The sequence below is a fragment of the Pleuronectes platessa genome, chromosome 23 (genome assembly GCF_947347685.1).
Source record: "Pleuronectes platessa chromosome 23, fPlePla1.1, whole genome shotgun sequence".
Lineage (NCBI taxonomy): Eukaryota > Metazoa > Chordata > Actinopteri > Pleuronectiformes > Pleuronectidae > Pleuronectes > Pleuronectes platessa.
Genome location: NC_070648.1, coordinates 9768599 through 9788484, shown reverse-complemented (window position 1 = coordinate 9788484; position 19886 = coordinate 9768599). Strand labels below are relative to the sequence as shown.

The window sequence follows — 19886 nt, the reverse complement described above, 5'->3', positions numbered from 1 at the left end:
GAAAAGTTGGAGGTGGAAAATTGTATCTGAAATTGCAGGCATTTTGGCACATGGCATTGTAGCAGTCTCCTCGATCATAGAAATCGAGGAGGGGGACATCGTAAGGGGAATTGCACAAAATGTCTGTGGACCAAGATAATCAGCCGTTCCCTGGGTCCCCTCTCTGCTGTTGGCCTGCTTAACCCACCCTGTTGCAATATCCCTGAACACACTTTCTACATATAAACAGTATAGAAATGTGCTAAATTATTATTGTTTTTTTTATCAGTGCTTTTACTTAAAAAAGAAACAAGTTGCCACGTTTGTTTTATCAGCACTACATTAATTAAACTCAACCTCCCAATTTATAATTTTATTATTGCCTCAGGATTTTTCTCTCACATCTTGGCTTTTAAGGTGCTTATGTAAAACATGGCCGTTCTTCCCATCTCTGCTGAGAGGTCTGTTATTTACTATCACGTTTGCAGTTTTGTGAGCATCTGCATCATCGTCATACTCTTTTATGTTCACAAAAGTATACTTTAGTTTGAATTAAATTGGCAATTGGCAATTACTGCATTTACTGATTTGCAGAATACCACAGCACTTTATCAGAGGTGACATATCCTTCTGATAGTTTATTCTTGAAGTTCTCTAGGAGAGGACAGAAGGGGATGTAGCTCAGTGGTAGAGCGCGTGCTTCGCATGTATGAGGTCCTGGGTTCAATCCCCAGCATCTCCAGTCTTTCTTACACTTTGCTCACTGACAGTAGCAGAACTGTTTACCAAATGAAGTAACACTAACTAAAGTTGGACACAGATACTGAAATTGCAGGAAAGACAAAAAGCAGAATCTGAACATGGTCAGAGAGGGGCATCGTAAGAGGAATTGCACAAAATGTCTGTCAACAAAGATAATCAGCCGTTCCCTGGGTCCCCTCTCAGCTGTTGGCCTGCTTAACCCACCCTGTTGCAATATCCCTGAACACACTTTCTACATATAAACAGTATAGAAATGTGCTAAATTATTATTGTTTTTTTTATCAGTGCTTTTACTTAAAAAAGAAACAAGTTGCCACTTTTGTTTTATCAGCACTACATTAATTAAACTCAACCTCCCAATTTATAATTTTAATTTGCCTCAGGATTTTTCTCTCACATCATGGCTTTTAAGGTGCTTATGTAAAACATGACCGTTCTTCCCATCTCTGCTGAGAGGTCTGTTATTTACTATCACGTTTGCAGTTTTGTGAGCATCTGCATCCTCGTCATACTCTTTTACATTCACAAAAGTACTTTTGTATACTTTAGTTTAAATTAAATTGGCAATTACTGCATTTACTGATTTGCAGAATCCCACAGCACTTTATCAGAGGTGACATATCCTTCTGATAGTTTATTGTTGAAGATCTCTAGTAGAGGACAGAAGGGGATGTAGCTCAGTGGTAGAGCGCGTGCTTCGCATGTATGAGGTCCTGGGTTCAATCCCCAGCATCTCCATTCTTTCTTACACTTTGCTCACTGACGGTAGTGGAACTGTGAACGAAATAAAGTAACACTAACTAAAGTTCTTGGACACAGATACTGAAATTGCAGGAAGGCCCAGAGGTAAAATAGCAGAATCTGAACATGGCATTGTAGCAGTCTCATAGACATCGAGGAGGTGGGCATCGTAAGGGGAATTGCAAAAGTGTCTGGCGACCAAGATAATCAGCCCCTTCCCTCTGTGGGCCTGCTTTGCCCTCCCTGTTGCAGTATCCCTGAACACACTCACTACATTATAAAAATGTGCTAAATTATTATAGTTTTTTTTATCACTGCTTTTCCTACAAAAAGAAACAAGTTGCCACGTTTGTTTTATCAGCACTACTTTAATTAAACTCAACCTCCCAATTTATAATTTTAATTTGCCTTAGGTTTTCTCTCACATCTTGGCTTTTAAGGTGCTTATGTAAAACATGGCCGTTCTTCCCATCTCTGCTGAGAGGTCTGTTATTTACTATCACGTTTGCAGTCAAAGCCCTGCTCTCATCTCTTTTTTACTCTCCCTTTTATCAGTCAGTTCTACCACCGGTTTTCTTTCTACTTGTCTTTTACTAAAGGGGCATTTCCACACCAGTAGGTCTGGGCCAAGGTTTTTTATATTGTAAACATTTGATCTGGTTAGGTTTGGTTTCACATCACACTATTTGGAGCCGACTGATGTCTTTTGTATGACATAAGTCCTGTTGTCATCACCCATATATACGTGGGCTGCATCTAACTGCAATTGACATTGATTGGTTTGTAGATGGGTGTGCATCAGACATTGACTTGTCCATTTGGTGGTGGTTAGTAGTCTGATCGAGAAAGTGATTGAACCGCTTCATTTGATTAATTTCCTAGTCACTGTTATGTTATTATGGTATTACTACCAGTATCACCAGCTTCAGGTTCCGCTTGTCTGGACCACGGTTCGAGGCGCCTTTCACACCTGTTATGGTGGTCATGGTAGTCTGGTTAGGGGACATTTTATGACACTAAAACCAAAAGTGTGTGAGAGTCACTATGAGAGTGAACTATTATTGAATCCTTGAAAGTAGATTTTTGGGATTGCATCATTGCAACTGTGATAAACTGTTGCCATTGCCTTTAAGTATATATCCTTCCGATGTCTTTTCGTTACCCTCTCTTCTGCTCTGAACCTCCTTGAGCACAGTCTGCAGAGCTCCTCTCATCTTCTGTCCTCTTGTCCTGTTTCAAGTGCTTCAAAAGGAGTCATTCAGCTGCCACCCTCTCTGAGCCGCCGTGTCTGTTTCCATATGCCATCCACCCCTGTTTCCACATTCTGCTTGAAAACAAGCAGTTGATCTCCGGCTGTCGCTTTGCTCTCGATACGCTGGCAATGCTCATTATAATATGATTTATGTGAATTAACGTGGCGGCAACTCCTCTTCTCAAACATCACAGGTATAATTTTTTTTATAATTGTCGCAACAGATTTGTGGTAGCTTATGGAAACGTCGTATAAGCACCACAAATTGAAGGCAATTCCTCCAAGGGAACATGGAGGAATTTGTTACTCCATTTTCAATCCAATCTCATTTTGCACACGTACAGAATTAAATCGGCTGCCATTGAAGATGCCCCCTTTTTTGACCTTCTCGTAACCATTTGTCACTCCTCTATTCCTGCTCTCTCTTTCTGTTCGTCCTTTATAGTAATTACAGCCAGATAACTGTGCGGTCGTCCTCTTGTCCTTTTCAAAAGTGTCCGTCTGCTTTGATTGTCTCCATGATCGCACGCCCCTAACACAAGTGACTGCGAGGCAATTAGGTCACACAGCCGCTGGTGTGATGAGTGCCTGTGTTTCAGACCAGATGATCAATGTCCTACTTGTCCCAGTCCAAAACTACATCAATGAGCTATTCATCATTATTGCTCACACAGACACACTCACTGACAAGGACAGAGTGTGTGTCGACTGTGTGGCTCTCTGTAAGTGAGATATGGATGTCAGAGGGGAATTCCACATGCAGACATTCATCTGTGCTAACTTCATGTTTATGCACACTCTGTGAAGTTTGTCCCAGGGCCATGCATTAGGTTCATATCACATTATTGCCTCATCTGTGTATTCAATTGATCCATCGGTGCCAAGTAGCAGAATTGTTGTTTGTGTAACATAAGCTGAGTTAGTTGGTGAATTAATGGGAGTCATTTTTCGATAATATATTTGTCAGACAAAGGGTTACTGCATAGGAAAGATGAGTGTATACCCTGCTTAAAGGATGATTCAACTTTATCTATTACTGGGGTCTTGTTTTTGTTGCTAGAAGTATTTGGTGAAATATTGGAATACGGGTTAAGAATAAATCAGCAGAACAATGCCACCTTAATCAGTAGAACTGATTGAAACTTACAGAAATACAATCCAAGTTGGGAAAAACTTGAATTGCACTTTAATGAAGGACCTCAAACTCTGTAATCTCCCACTGTTTTGAAGTGTCACTCTGAAAGAAGCTCATTTACTTTAAGATTTAATGCATTTTTTTTTTTTTGTCATCTGACCTGATTAGAAATGTTATGTAAGGAAAATGAATGAAAAATTCACATTTATACATTTAATAATAACATTCTTAGAAATAAATGAATATGCTTTAAAAAAGAACAGAACTTGAATAGAATAATCATAACTCAACAAATTAACTACAACAGAACAAAGAGCTCCAAGCTATTGACAAACTCCAGATCAGTCCTCCATTAGTGGGATCTTTCCAGAATTGAGCGATGTAATGGTCAGAGGCTTTTACAAGGATTTCCACCATTACGCAGCACTCTTTCCATTATCTGCATCTGGTCAAGCTGATCCATATCGAAGTGAATGAGTGAACAGGATGGTAGTGCAGTGCTCCACTTCCTGCTCTAGTCATGCATTAGCTAACAGTGTCACTGGTTTCCCCAGCCACGCTAATGTTACACTGGTCGATGGACAGGAGGAGGATGTACTTGTCCTATTGCAAGTAAAAGGAAATATTACTGGGTGTGGTCCTGCAGGGTCGGTCAGAGAGAGTGGAGGCTCAGAAAAATAAATAAGATGGATGGATAATAAGAGAAAGACCAGAGAGCAGGATGGATTTGTATCTTTGCAGTGTAATTTGTACATATTAATATAATCCCAGTCATCTACTTACAATACAAAGAGGGTCTTAGCGATCAGAGAAAGAAACAAACAGGTCCCTTGATATCATGTCGGCAGTCGTAGCCAATTACGTTGGTTCCCCCCAAAGACTGTATATAAAGATGGATGATGTATCTCAACTTACTCCTTGTTTACGATGCAGTAAGCCCCCAGGGGGCGATCAAGACGCTTGTCAATCTTTATATACTGTCCTTGGTTCCCCTTTTATATTTCTTGCATTTCTTCAAAACTTATTAAAGTTTTAGACACAACTTAGTTACCTTGTTCCAATTTGTTATTATCTTGTGGCCATGAATTATGTTTTTTTTCCCAAAGGACACCAGGGGGCTTGGTAATTTGAATGCAAGCCATGTGAATTGTTCAAAATTAACAGCCCGACCCTCCTGACAAAGCTGTTAACTAACCCACCTCCTCTGAACGACATCACATCAGTCATTTATTTAACAAAAAGAACACATGCCTCTCCAGGGAAATTATAGCTCAAGTGAAGTCATTACATTTCCCTCTAATCAAATTGTGTTTCAAGGGTATTTGTGTGTGTGTAGGTGAATCACAAGTGTCTTTGCCCTTTGGCAAATCTCAACAGAACTGCAGCACCACTAGGGTTTCAAATTAAAGCAAAAATATTGACATGATGTGTCTCAATTGAGCATCAATATGGAGTTATTTGGATGGGAAAAAATGTCAGGTCATACGAATGGAGCCAGATGAGAGAAGCCAATGTAAAATTAAGAGGGCAAGACATTAGCAGCTATTCTCTATATGACTGTATGTGTGTTACCAGAAATGTGATGACTCGGTTCCTGCAGTTACCGTTAATTTCAACAGATAGATTGTAGAAGCTACAGTTGAACCCAATAGCAACAAGGGTGTTGTCCTTCTTGTTGCAAAACTTCTCTTTAAATCTGATGACTTAGTAGAATCGGAAGTTGAAGATTTTACCCTGCAAAATAAATGCATACCTCCTGTTATGATACCACATTTAAATTAAATAGATCCAGATTTCATACTCGTTCAAACAAATTGCTTTCATTGCAGGGCCCTTGCATTTTGATGTCTAGTTTGATGACATTATTCCTGAAATTTCAACTTTCACTCTCAAAATCTCCACTTTATTCCAAAAAGAAATTTCCAAAATTTGTCCTAAAAAAACATCTTCCACATCCGGCAGTGGTTGAAGAGCCATTCACATATATTCATGTGTTTTCACTGAGATATTTAACCTGTAATCCTCATGTTTGACTCCACCAGGAGCTTATGTCATTGTAAATTTACAACACTTGCACCAAACACACTTAATGAGATTCCACTGTGCTTCCTTACCTCAGCATGGGTGTCACACTTTATCTTCTCTCGTACACACGTGCACACACACACACACACACACACACACACACACACATATGCAGGACATGTTAATGAGATTCAGGCGAGCTGTTAAACTTTTAGATGAGAGGGTTGAGTTACATGGTCTGCCTCATAATTTAATAGATTCTTAATCTTCGAACACAGACAGGGCACATAGAACAGTAACAGCTGGGAAGTGGGGGATGCTAAAGCTTAATTGATTTCGGGTTTTTTTTGTATATCTTGCGTACCTACAGTAAACACACACTTCATGAACTCAGCAAAGATCGAGACGGAGGGACGGGAGGATTTAGCAAGGTAAACAAATCCTTCATGAACGCAGATAAGGCTGCTGGAGGGAGACGGACAGCAACATTACCTCAGTTCCCGTCAGGGTTAACTGCTCTCACCTATGTCCCACTCGGCTGGTAACATATTACTCTGTGGAATATACATATATTCACACTCACACACAGTCATGACTGTCTGGGTGGTTTTATGCTGATGTGAGAAGCTTTCTTTCCTTTTTTTCTGGAAGTGTTTATCTCTTACAAACACACACACACACACATACACACACACATACACACACACACACACACACACACACGCACACACTTCTTCTTTCTTAAGGAGGACTTAAATTGTCACAATATATAGCTTCAATTGAAACTAAATGCCTAATCCAAATCTAAATTTAAAAGCAAATACATACACACACACACACACATACACACACAGAGATAGGATTTAATTGCCTACTCTTCATCCCCATGTCTGTTAGCCCTGACAAGGTCAGTGTTTATGCTGGAAAAAAAATCTAACGAAATAATAAATGTATACAAATACATACACACACACACACGCACACACACACACACATACACACTTTTTACTAATTACAAGTAACTCCAACAATGTGATCCATCACCCCTAACCCGCCCCTCCCATCCGTCTCCTCATCCATCTCATCTTATCATCCCCTTCTCCTCTGTGCTCTCCGTCCTATCTGTAATTTATACTTTCTTTCCCTCTTTGCTCTAACAACTTCCATAATTCTTCCCTCCCTCCCTCCCTCTATCACTCGCTCTGTTTCCTGCTTTCTCTATTCCTATTCCCCAGACAGACATTATTGGAGCGAGTGGGTATCGATTTGCCACAACCCTTTTTCCTCTATCTCCGACCATCTCCAGTATCTTTCCCATCACCATTTCCTGAACACATACTCCCTCCTACTCTTTCAACCGTACATTCTGCCTCTCTCTTTCTAATTACTTTTGGGTTAGTAGGATTTGTATCCTCCTTGTTCTCGATCCACTAGTTTTCTCTGCAGTCATTTAGCATTTTCCTGCAGGATCATAACTGTTCTGATGCCAGCAAACAGAAGAATACATGTCTTATTATAGTTCTGATCCTAAGAATCAAAGATATCCTACTAGTTGTTTAATCCAAAGATCACTTAGAGCGAGAGCAGTGCGGCATGTGTCGCAGTTGAAAGCAAAGCATCTTGACTTTACAGCTTTTTTTGACACCTTAAAGGGGAACTTGTAAAGCAAAAGTGCCATTACTTCCCTCTTTGTTACCCTCTTAATCTACTGTCTCTCTCTCTCAGCCTTCATCCTTCATCCAGCAAGGATCAGACCATAAAACATCCTTCAGCAAACATAATTCTTTCCCCTAAGATCAAGTTCTTATTTCCAGATGAAGCACTCTTTGAATATATTTTGCCCGTAATCAAAAACTTCAGTTCTGCATCTCCCTCTGACAGATGAAAAAAAGCATTGACATATTTTATTGTAGGAATTTAGAGTTTTTTCTAGTTCCTGACTGGGATATTTGAAATATTCTTCCATCCCATTATTCCCCCTTTCTCTCTGCCTCTCCCCCGTGTGTACCTCCCCTTACTCGCTACAGTGCCTCCTGCTAATCTCCTCTCCCTTTGGTCCCATTAGTTATCTCCTGATGGGTCATTAACTATTAAACACCAGATAGAGGGGAAAGGAGGAGAGGACTGCTCGGTATGGTTTGTGTCTCGTTTGCAATAATAAATGGACACAGAGGGAGAGCAGGAGAGGAGGTGGGTGGGGCAGGTCCATATAGGGTCGTCTCTGTTTGTAATGACAAGTAGAAATCAGTAGGAAAATGAGGAGGAGAGCAGGAACAGTTCAGTCTGTCCTCTGAGATAACGCAAATAAAAGACGACGGAGATATATATCAATTTACAAAAATAAACAAAAGCAGAGGAATTATCAGGCTGTGTCTTGTGTCTTCATCCAAACTGCACTCCTGCTTTTTCCCCTTCAGCAAATCAAAGCCTTCTCATCCAGACGAGCTTTACAAGGTCTTTGGATGATCGCGAGACACCTAAAGCCTCAGATGTCATCAAGTTCAGAGTTCTTCAGTCACTGAGGCTAAACTGTTTAGAATTTATTACATGCTGCCTCCATCTAGTGGTCACAGAGGGTAATGGTTTAAAAGTTCATTTTCCCCAGGAATGTCCTTAAGAAACAATTAGAGAAGATGTTCAACTTTAGCTAAATTATTTAAAGAAACATTTCAAACTTTGAAACCTTTAAATAACGTGTTGTTGTCTGTGGTCCTTGCTAGTGAATTAATAATGAGAGATGAAACTTCTTCTTTTTTTTAAGTCTACCTGCATATATATGTGTCCACTTGTCTGTCTGTAGAGTGTCTGATGTTGGGGACGGAGATCGAGCTGCAGCGAGTGGAAAACAGCGTGTTCGCCGTGGAGAGTGTGTTGAAGTCATGGCTTCAAGAGCAGGGAGGTGACAGAGAGCACCTCCACCTCCTGCTGCCGAGCCCCACGGACAGTCCCATCCCAGGTTAGAAACAACGCTCACACACACACACACACACACACATCCATTTGTGCATTATGCAATGAAATTATATAGTTTACTAATACACTGTTTGAATAGGAGGTGACCAATTTTGTTTATATCCAAACTAGTGCTAACACCGAGATTGTGTGACCCGTTGTTTTTCTGCATATTATATCCTGCACTTATGGCATTTGTCCCCTGCATAGTGTGTGTGAAGTGTGACATGCAGGAGCGTCTGATCAGCCCCGCACTCATCCCTCTGACACCCAACCTGGGAGTAAAAACTGAGAGCGTCCGGGACTTCCTGTCTGTTGCCAAGGGCTCAGCCAATCAGAGCTCACCACCACAGAGACTGAAAGTAATCAAGTAAGATATCAGGCAGCAACTGACCACAGATCTCAGACCTATCCCGTTCAGTAGGAGCCAATCATAAGCTCTACCACTAACATCGGTTATGATAAAGGATACTCAGGGACCTGATGACAAAAGCCTGGTTAGCCTTAGTTACCAGCCTCGACTTAGGAACCATTAGCAAGTGATGGTTAGAGGATCTTAGATTACGGCTTGGAGCATAGGAGTTTAGTAGCTCTATCAATCAATTAAATCAGTGGGAGCACCCAGGGTGAAAAATATCAAACTGTATTTATTCCAGTATATTCACATGAAGTCCTGAATATTTGTATCAGTGCATGGAACCATAGCTGCAACTCTATGCAGCCTATACATTAGAAGGCAATAACTATAATCACAATCTAATAAAATTGTAATGTCTAAAAGCCTGTGAGATTCTTGTTTAGCTGAACTAAATAAGTCGGAATAACAAATTAAAAGTTTGTAATTTATCATTTTCATGTGTCATTACACAAATTATACATACAGCAGATGACACTTGATATTTAAGAACTCAATAACTGGGTTATCAGTAGCAGATGAGTGATGTTCAAAGACAAATAATACACACACACAAAGCATCCCATACACATGTGAGAGCTGTACTGTGTTGTGTCTACACACACTGTCTCACCGCGCCAAAACCAGCTTAACAGTTTCTTTCTTTTCCCTGATTTGCATTGGTTTTACATTTCCAGGAGATGCTGTGAGATGTTTTGTGTGACTGAGTATTTGTTTTGCATACAGGTCAATATCAGAGTTGTTTTTGTGTGTGTATGTGTGTTTTCTTTCCATACTAACAATGGTTTGCAGCAGTGACATTCAAATGATGCTTCACACTTTACCTGATCAGGGATGATGTCATCCTGTTCCTCTGCTATATGCTGCTGAAACACATCTCGTAGACACACCAGTCCTTCCTCTTGTAGGCTGACCAAAGTGCTGTGTGTGTGTGAGTGTGTTACAGGGTTCTGCGTGCAGAGGGAGTGTGTGAGAGTGTGTTGTACGGCCTGCCATTAGTGATCCGTCCCACCACCTGCTGGCAGCTGGACTGGGAAGAAATGGAGGCCAACCACAACTTGTTCCACGCTCTCTGCCACACACTCAGGGTGTGTGACTCACAAATTGGACATTGACAGAAAGCCTCAAAAAGAACTTGTGAAACATCTGACAGAAAGAAAACTTATGCAGCTCATATGGCTGTCTAAGCTGGGACCACACTGTTTCTGTTACAGCTGCATATATTAACATCTAGGACTGTTTTGACAATTCCAGGATGTTTTATCTGACACTGCCAATCTATGTGTGTGTTTATGCATCACATAAACCAGGTTGTAGGTTTAAGACTAGATTGGTGTTAGTCATATTTGTTCAGTGGGGTGTAGATTACAGGAACTTGAGGAGCAAACATCAGGCAGGGCAGGTAGGTGCAGATCTCGGGAAGCAAAACATTGTGAAACACCAGGGAACACAGCAGAAACGAAAGGAGCACAGACTAAATACACACGGTAGAAAGGGTCCGGGATAATAGGGCACAGGTGAAACACATTAGACTAAAACAGGGAGTAAAACCAGCAAAAGCAAACATGGCAAATTGAAACTTCAAAGTAAAACAGGAAGTAACAGAAAACTCAAAAATCCCGAAACACTTTTGAAATCTAAATAAAGCTAATCAGGAATGACACTCAGAAGATGGCATAAGACCATAAGGCCCAACAGTCCCCTTATGAAACCACAAATTCAGTAGTATCAGACAACATGGAAGATTTTTTTCATTAAGATCTATGAATCAATGAAAATGATAAAAACAATGATGAAATGATGAAAACACGATGTTAAAGAAGGTTAAACAAATTCCTGGATTCGCTTCCTTACCCAGATCCCTGCCAAAATGTGGTCTCCATTGGATCATGCCCCATCCCCCCACACAATTTCATTCAAATCGGTACAGTTGTTTTTTGCTTAGTCTTGCTAAAACAAAACCAACCTACAAACATACATTTTGTGACATTATCTAAGTTGCCTTTTTTTGCAGAGTCGTGACTTATTCCTGCTGCTGCAGGTGGAGCCTGTCCAAAGGTTGACAGCCCAAAGCTCAGGTCAGTGTGTGTTTGTGTGTGTTTGTGTGTGTTTGTGTGTGTGTATGCACTCATCTGTATGTTTGTGTGTATACAGGTGTGTTTTCTCACTATGTCCTCCAGCCGTCTCCGTCTCTCACCCTCCTTCTGAAGCCTGTGGCCTCCAGAGAGTTGCTGCTGCCCTGCCATCAGCCTATCTCAACTCAGGACCCTGCACCTGATGTCATGCAGACAGTTCAGGTTAGGGTTCGAACTTTGTTCGTTATACACATGGTACATACACAGACAGAAGCATTTATGAAGGAGAAATCCTATAGATACATTTAAATCACAAATGAGTGCACTGATTTCAGGAACCACAAAACTATAAACTTCATAACAGTCTTGACATTCTGATGTGCTGCTTTGGTTGTTACCTGATTGTTTCTGTCTCTGTTCTGTGTGTCAGAGTTGTCTCTCTCAGCTGGACGAGGAGTTTGTGTTCAACCCCCTCTCTCTGAGAAGTAACCTCTACCAGCATCTGAAGAGCAGAGGCCTGCTCTCACAGCCACGCTACCCATACAGGTCTGCACCAGAGACACGTTTATAAAACATGTAAATAAAAATTGACGAAGACTGCAGGTGAAGCAGAGATACCTGAAACCTGTGGTTTCTAAAAAGACCAGCAGAGGGTCTGTTTCTATAGGAATCTGTGGAAATGATTCAACGTTTTCATACTGAATCTTAATCCCTAGTTTCATGACATCATGATGTTTATTTGATCCTGACAATGATGATCGATGATTCCAGGCTCCAGCCACCAGCTGTCCTCAGAGACCAGTCTCAACCAGCAGAGGGCGCTAGGGCCACAGCCGGCAGACCGCCTCAACAGGTAAACAACACAGTTTTATGACAGTGTAAAGGTCATGAAGGGCCACTCTCATATAAACACAACCATTATCACATGATTAAAGACCAACGTTTTAGCTGAAAAGAGCACATATATTTGTATGAACCTCTTTCATGCCTTATACATTGATTTACTATCGAGATTTCCTCCTCATTTGTCACTTTCTGGTCCGGTGGATGGCAGCACTCTCTAGATACAGTGAAACTCTCAATGTAATTACACACACACACACAAGTACAAACTTGATCTTCTTGTAAATGATTATTTTCTCTGATGAAGGAAAGTGCTGATGCAAACTGCTGAAGTCGGCCTCAGGAGAAAAAGCGGTGCAATGTTTTTTAGTCTGTCTGTCTGTAGCATTACATCAAATCTACTGGACAGATTACCATGAATCTTCAATGAAAGATGCAGTGTGGGTCAGGGAGGAACCTATTATATTTCCCCCCCAAGCTTTATTAAATGTAAGGGAACTGTTGGGGCTTGGTGTAGGTATGCACTCTTTTTTTTCTGGTGAAATATTGGATTATTTTAAGTAAAGTATAAGTAAAGTATAATTCATATTAGGTCTCAAGTGGGACAAAAATGATTAAATACCTCAGAAATTGACTTTGGTACATCCCACAACCGATAATAACAAAACCTTTCATAGCTGTCAATGAGGATGATTGTGAAATATCAATGGTTGGAGTAAAACTCTCATTGTGTCAAATAATAACTATTTGAAGAGAGTATTTATTTGAAACAAATAATACATTATTCTCCTTATAGATTATATAGTTTATATTTATACATTATTGTTTTTATAGCTTGGCATTAAGACATACATCTGACCTATCACTACTGTGGTACTTTGAGATTTAGACCCTATTTGCATTGAATGCATCTCTTAGAATTCAACTCCTGTAAATATGTCAGTGAGTATTTTTAATATAAATCATCATCATGTTAGTTAAGCAGATTGTCTCAGTTTGTCCTTCCATGTTATTTCCTTCACATTAACTGGAACCTACTGCGACCTGAGAGCATGTAGCTGTTGGTGACATGAGTCATCCGGCTCGATAAGGCTATCAGGACAACATGCAAATTGTTCACGACAACAGAGAAACAATGTCTTCTCTGTTCTGCAGAAGGAAAGCAATTGTTTGATTTTATCTACATGTGTGTGGTGACATGTAGCTGCATGTCTGGGATTGTTTATACAAACACTCTGTTAATGTCCTTCTCCTTTTTTCTTTATCTCTCTTTGGTTCCACCTTATATGAAACCTCCACCTCTTATCTCACTACTTCTTTACTCCTCTCTCCTGCAGTACTCAATTAATTATCCTATTTATCTTGTGATTTCAGAACTTTAAGGTATTATTGTGAATATGAAATCTGAAGGGTGTGCATTGTCTCCCTTCAGCCACAAAACCAGAGTCGCCAACTGGGATCAAACAGCAGGGTCAGGGCCACCGTGGCTCCTATGCCTTCATCCTCCCTCCACACGTCCTCCTCCCTCTCCTCTTCCTCAGCCCTGGGGCCTCCGTCTGCGAAGGCCTCCCGTCTGGCGCTGACGCTCCTCAGCAGCAGCAGCGGTAGAAGGGGGGGCCCTGCTCCATCTCAACAGGAGGAAGACAATGATGACTCCATGATAATATAGGGAGAGCAACCGGAGGGTGAGTGGGCCGAGGGAGCAATACAATGACAGGGGAGAGAGAGAGAGAGAGAGGCAGTGAATAACATTCTTTACAAGGCATTTGACATAGAAACAGTTTGAAAAGCCAACATGTCAAATCAAAGGGCTTTCGAGTGAGAAACAGTGTGGCTCACAGTCACACACACACACACACACACACACACACACACACACACACACACACACACACACACACACACACACACACACACACACACACACACACACACACACACACACACACACACACACACACACACACACACACACACAAATACGCACACTGAGGCTTGTTACACTCACATCTAGTTATGTTATATGTGTGGTAAGAATAAATAGAGACGAAAAGGAGTTGCGAAAAAAATAACCCAAAGTGCAACAAAGCATGAGTGCGTTCGCATTGTGCAAATTACTTTGGCTTTAAAGGTTTTGCAAGCCGCATGATTGCTCACGAACTTTATGATGGTGTCCGATTAGCCAACTGCCGTGTGTGGGCGTGTGTGTGTGGGTGTGCATGTGAGAAAGGAAAGTTTCAAGTCACTGCCATCTTTAGATTGCTGTGGCTGACCAACTTTAAAAAAAAACACACGTTAAAAACAATGAAAATGCAGGAGAGAAAATTAACAGAAGGGAAACAGCGGGACAATAGAAGATGGAGGGAACAGACTAATAAAGAAATTCCCCAAAAATGACAAAAGAGGCGTGGTGTGGGGATATGAGAGGGATTAAAAGCTGATGTAAGCACCGTCTGCATGTTGCAGCACAGCCGCCAACACGCAGTAAAACACAAAAACTCAAAACACAAAGAAACCAGTGACAGAAATACAGCTGAGGGCGCACTAAAGCAGACCCACAGCAGCTTTGATACTATAGCGACGTATAGACAAACACATATGCACATTCAGTTTTTCCATTTGGCCCTTAAGTCCCAGCGTGAACACAGCTTCAGTGTTTTAATGGGAGAGAGAGGAGAGCAGCAGACAGAGGGGCCTCTCTGCTCGCCTTCACCCCCACAGCACGCTCTCTCTCTGGGGCTTGAAAGGCGGCGAGGTGGGGGGTTGGATGGAAGGAGAACAGAGAAAACTGATTTTAAACATGGTAACTTTGCTATGAAGAATTTCCAGTGCAAGTTTGTGTTTGTGTGTGTGTGTGTGTGTGTGTGTGTGTGTGTGTGTGTGTGTGTGTGCAGGGGTTAACTCGAGTGCATGCATTGACATCACTGGTTGAATTCTGAGCAACATTGATTGTTCATGCTGATTCGTAGATTGTGGTCGTTGCAAAAAGCCATCATCCCTTTTAATAATTTATTACTCGTCAAAGAGCAGTGTCATCCACACACACACACACACGTATGCATAGACTTAATCAGTCTCCCGCCATTCCACCCCCTCATTGAACCTTATAACATTAGGGTCCATGACTTCATGACGTGGTGATGTCGCTGGACTTCCGCATTCACCGAATTACAACCACAACGATGCTTTTGTCTCCGAGGAGAATTCATCTGCACGTCCCAAACTACCCGCTGACATTTTACCCGCTTCTCTCTCTCCCTCCTTTCCTTCCTCGCTCAGTTCTTTCATTTTGGTCATCACCAGCTCAAGTTGAGTGTTTGAATTCCATACGTTTGTTCGAAACAGAACCGCAGCCGCTTCACCCTCTCCCCGTGTCCAGAGTTCCTCCGTTTGACCTGAACACACCCCTCATTAAATATCACAACTGTGAGACATTAATGGGACATGATCTACGGCAACAAAAGTCTGATGTTTGTGTTTAGCAAATTCATTCAGAGGGTTCTTTTAGGGGTTTTGCTGAGTTTTCAAACCCATTTGAGCTTTTCTTTTCTTGTTCTTTACATCTTTATCTCATAGTAGCTCGGTCATGTTCCTGTTCAGCTTTAATGTCGTCGTGGTTTTAATCTAGTTCACTGTTTGATCTTTAAAAGAAAAGAACATGGATTGATTTGTTCTCTCTGTAAATTCATACCAGTTGGCTAAACTGTGATTCAGCTGTTGTTTGATCTTTTAGTAAGTTCTACATATTTATATATATATATTTATTTATTTATTTATGTATGTACTAAGGTTCTCTCAGAGTTGTATTTTAACAGTTTATGAACTGTGCGTTAATAAAAGCTGCTTCCAAACATAGCTCATCTATTCACCTTCTGCCTGCAGGTTGGAAACTGTCACAGACGTACAGGGCTACGAAAACCACATGGATATAAATATACAACAGAGTGTATTTATTGATAGACAACACTCTTATCTTTGCAGTCGTCACAGCAACACAAAGGGCAGACAATCAAATGAACCCATCTGTTCTGAGTCAGGTTGACCAAGTGCTTTAGGGCAACATTAAAGAAACCATGTCAAACTTGAAGGTCACTCAGCACAGCACATACCTTACCAAGGCAGAAATTCAATGCAACAGCACCAAGTGCAACACTCATAAACATGCCTGATTATGTTCGTCAAGATCCATGAATTATTTTCTGTAAAATCAGTAAGTAAATTAACCCATTTCCATAAAACTATGTTACCTTCTATATAACTAGGTTATTACCCAATTTCTTTAACATGGTGGATAGGATGTTGGCCTTTGTGGATGTAGGCGCTCTGCAAGCAGCGTTTGAGTTTATCAGACCTACCAACCATTAAAAAGTTAAAAATTAAACTGTGTATTCGGTGAGAGGATTATTATGAAAGCTATTTTAATATAAGTGCTATGAACTGTGTCACTGTTCCACACGCCACCCTTCATAGCATTTCATCCAATAGTGTCAATAAACTAAAGTAAAATTGTTATTTTTAATAAATCAATAATCATCAGAGAATCAAAGATGAGTTCAAATGAGCTGTTCCTGGTGCTGGTACTGGATGAGACGCATCTTTTTTTGTCAGTGTTACTTTCGGAAAAGAACACACAAAAGAATACGAAACTAGTGCCAGTCATCACATACCACCACACAGGAGACAGTTTGTCTCTTGAGTTCAGATTCATTGTTTCCTGAGGGTGTAGAAATGACCTTTCCCTGCGCCGTATTGTCTCATTTTGCAGACGGTGAACTCGCGTCAGCTGTTTCTCTGAAGCAGTTTTCAAACACTATTCTTGCAGTTTCACAAAGTGTTTTTCATTTTCCGTCCTGACCTTAAAAAAAGGAGATCTTTTGTGGTCTGCTGCCTGTCTAAAAACTGCAGTAATATCTCGTCTATGTCTCATCAGCTTCTGTATCTGAGTCGGGATAATATTAGTACTGTGACTTCCTGCTTGGTTCGCACTGTTCCATTTCCTTCTTTGCAGAAACAAACCCTCCGCCAGACTCTAACTGTCTCATAAACTATAATACACTGTCTCTTTCCTGCGATTGTCGTCACTGGACGGACAGGCACAGCGGGACGGGGCCGGGACGCGAAGCAGCACAGGAGTCACAGTTCATCCACAAGTTACGGGCAGAGAATACTCAACTCTCTCACAAGCCGCTGTGAGTAAGAACAGAAAGAGGAAGTGCATCTCGGGGAGGAGGAAGTGAGGAGGTGAAGTCAGGAGGCTGCAGGGACGTGAATTATCATCCCGCCGACAGAACTCCGAAAAGGTCTCGACTCCCACGCAGGCCCTAATGTCTGGATGTCTGATTTGCTTGTTAACATGTCTCTGCCGCAGACTGGTGAATCACCTCATCTGCTCCAGAGGTTAAGCATGAACTCAGTTTTGTGTTTTGTCATTGTCCCTAAAACATTTACGAGCCACCGAACCACGCTGGAAACAATTAACACTTTATACACACACATTCCTCTGCATCGGCATCCCCTCTATTCAGAAACTGAGCGAGAGTCTGTCACTTCCTTCAGGTGCAGCACCGAGAGCAGAGAATGAGTGAATGAAACTCTCTCTTTCAGACGCACCAGTGAATGGGTTTGTCTGCGTGGAGCTAAAAATAAACAGCTGGTGGTCGGCTGGGTTTCAGGTGAAGGCAGAGCACAGACGAGTCGTCACATCTAATCAGACTGTCACATCAGGTGTCTTATACTTCATGTTACCAACAGATTCAGGAAACGCCGAGCCCCAGCGCCTCCTTTTATTTGACACAGTGCAGCTGACAGGTGTGAATCTGAAAGAGGACGGGGTCGCGACCTGTCGGCAGAGGAAACACTTTTTTCCGCTTCTTTCAACCTTGCAGCTCGTCTGTATTAACAAGCTTAGGGACGCAACATATTGAGCTATATGTTCATATGTAGATTAGCACAAAGTTGTTAGGTTTCACTCAGCACATTGTTTTGGTGTCAGAGGCCACAACTTGGTTTCTCACCACACCCCTCCATCTCCCAGCAGTGGCCAGTCAAGTGCCCCCCCCCCCCCCCCCCACAAAAAAATAATACTGCTGGTCTACAAGTGCATTCACAACATTTGAGTGTGTGTGTGTGTGTGTGTGAGCAACTCCGCCTCTGACATATCTCGGATCTCAGCACAGATTAAGTGCAGTCCCCCTAGTTTCTTATGAAGGGGATTTTCAAAGCTCCGCAAGATTCATAAAGCTCTGCGACAAGCTTTTTTTCTTTTTTTTGTTGCTGAAGTTAAAACATTGTCGCAGCATGTAAAAACAACCCCGCACCCACAAGAAGCACCTGTTTGTTTGTGTGATGTCAAGTTTCAGTGCTTCTTGGTGTCGGACTGATCCAGTTCCAGTCTGACATGACCTTTAAAAAAGAAAGTCAGCGACCGAGCAACAGACCCTGAAAAAGTCACAAGATGTTGAGCAGACAACAGGAAGACTGACCCTGGCCTATTAATAGTGAATGGTTGTGTGTGTGTTAGTGTGTGTGTCAGTGTATTCTCTATCTCCTTTTTCAAAATGAATCAACTCGTCTCTGCACCATAACACCGAAGGACTTTCCACTGACTGAATTCTCCCAAGCTCCCAGAGGTGGATCTGAAACTATGAAGTGAGATATGCTTTTTCAGTATGAGGCCACAGATACTAACACCGAGCACACACACACGCAATCACAAAGGCATGCACAAAAGGTGATATGGCTGCAGTGCTGCGAGATGGAGAAACATTTTCACACATAGACTTATCTATAGCTGTCTCTGTCACACAGACACACACACACACAAACACACACCAGGCAGTTGGTTGAACTGCTTCTGCAGATGTGTTAAAGGTCAAAGCAGATGAGGAGACAAATGAGAGGAAGGGAGCAGAGGTGACAGAAAGTGAACTGTTTGTTTTTGTGAAGTTCTATTTAAATTTGATTCAAGTGAGAAAAACAAATCAACTACTCATTATGATATAACACTCTCCAGTGAAGCCAGGATACTTTCTGTGGGTGTTTGTGTTCAGACTCATCATAGCTACACAGAAGAAACTCTGAATGACATTACAGCCTTTAAAAAAGGTATAAAGTCTAACATCTTGGGAAATAGCCTTCCTACTTCCTCCCTGAGTCAAAGGTGAAGTCTGATACCACTCTCGTTAAATACAACGCCACAACCAGAAGTCATCCTAGCTGGGGCTTTAAGCAGAGGCTTGTCGTTAATGTGAGGCGGCCAGGCCACCACAGGAAGTCAGCGCATCTGAAGCCCATAAATAGTAGAAACACCTTTAAAACTTAAAAAAAGCTATGCGTGAATCTACTGAAATGGACTTAACATTAAGCACAAAACTCCAATCATTATTTACAATATTAAACTAGAATGGTCCCTTTATGAAACCACATTTAATTTCCCTAAACATGCCTGATCTATTCTCTGAGAAATCAACGACCATATTGTCCCGTTCCTCTCTGTACGAATGAAACGTTTACTTCCTGTGGCAGAGCATATCGCAGAGTGCCAGTTCAAGTTTGGTGAACTTTGACCCGCGATATTTACTTTGCATCTGAGTATTAAAGGCCGTGCCCTTTAAGAGGTTAAAAGAAAAATGTGCTGGATCCGCACCAAAGTTTAATAGATTATCCTTCCACCAAATCTCGTAAAAATCAGTTGAGTATTTTTTGCGT

At 41.5% G+C, this 19886-nt stretch overlaps 1 protein-coding gene and 2 non-coding genes across 3 annotated transcripts in view; all 3 read left to right on the top strand.

Moving 5' to 3' along the window:
• Positions 1-13848, top strand: part of m1ap (meiosis 1 associated protein) — a 32497-nt gene extending 18649 nt beyond the window's left edge. Inside the window, exons 4-11 of the mRNA XM_053416715.1 lie at positions 8695-8850; positions 9057-9216; positions 10208-10349; positions 11276-11339; positions 11416-11558; positions 11767-11882; positions 12108-12189; positions 13612-13848. Of these exons, the coding sequence (XP_053272690.1) occupies positions 8695-8850; positions 9057-9216; positions 10208-10349; positions 11276-11339; positions 11416-11558; positions 11767-11882; positions 12108-12189; positions 13612-13848 (1100 nt within the window). The remainder of the gene's footprint in view (positions 1-8694; positions 8851-9056; positions 9217-10207; positions 10350-11275; positions 11340-11415; positions 11559-11766; positions 11883-12107; positions 12190-13611) is intronic.
• Positions 650-721, top strand: trnaa-cgc (transfer RNA alanine (anticodon CGC)). Its single transcript has one exon. It is a non-coding gene; the product is annotated as a tRNA-Ala (tRNA).
• trnaa-cgc (transfer RNA alanine (anticodon CGC)) lies at positions 1408-1479 on the top strand. Its single transcript has one exon. It is a non-coding gene; the product is annotated as a tRNA-Ala (tRNA).
• Positions 13849-19886: the final 6038 nt, after the last annotated feature.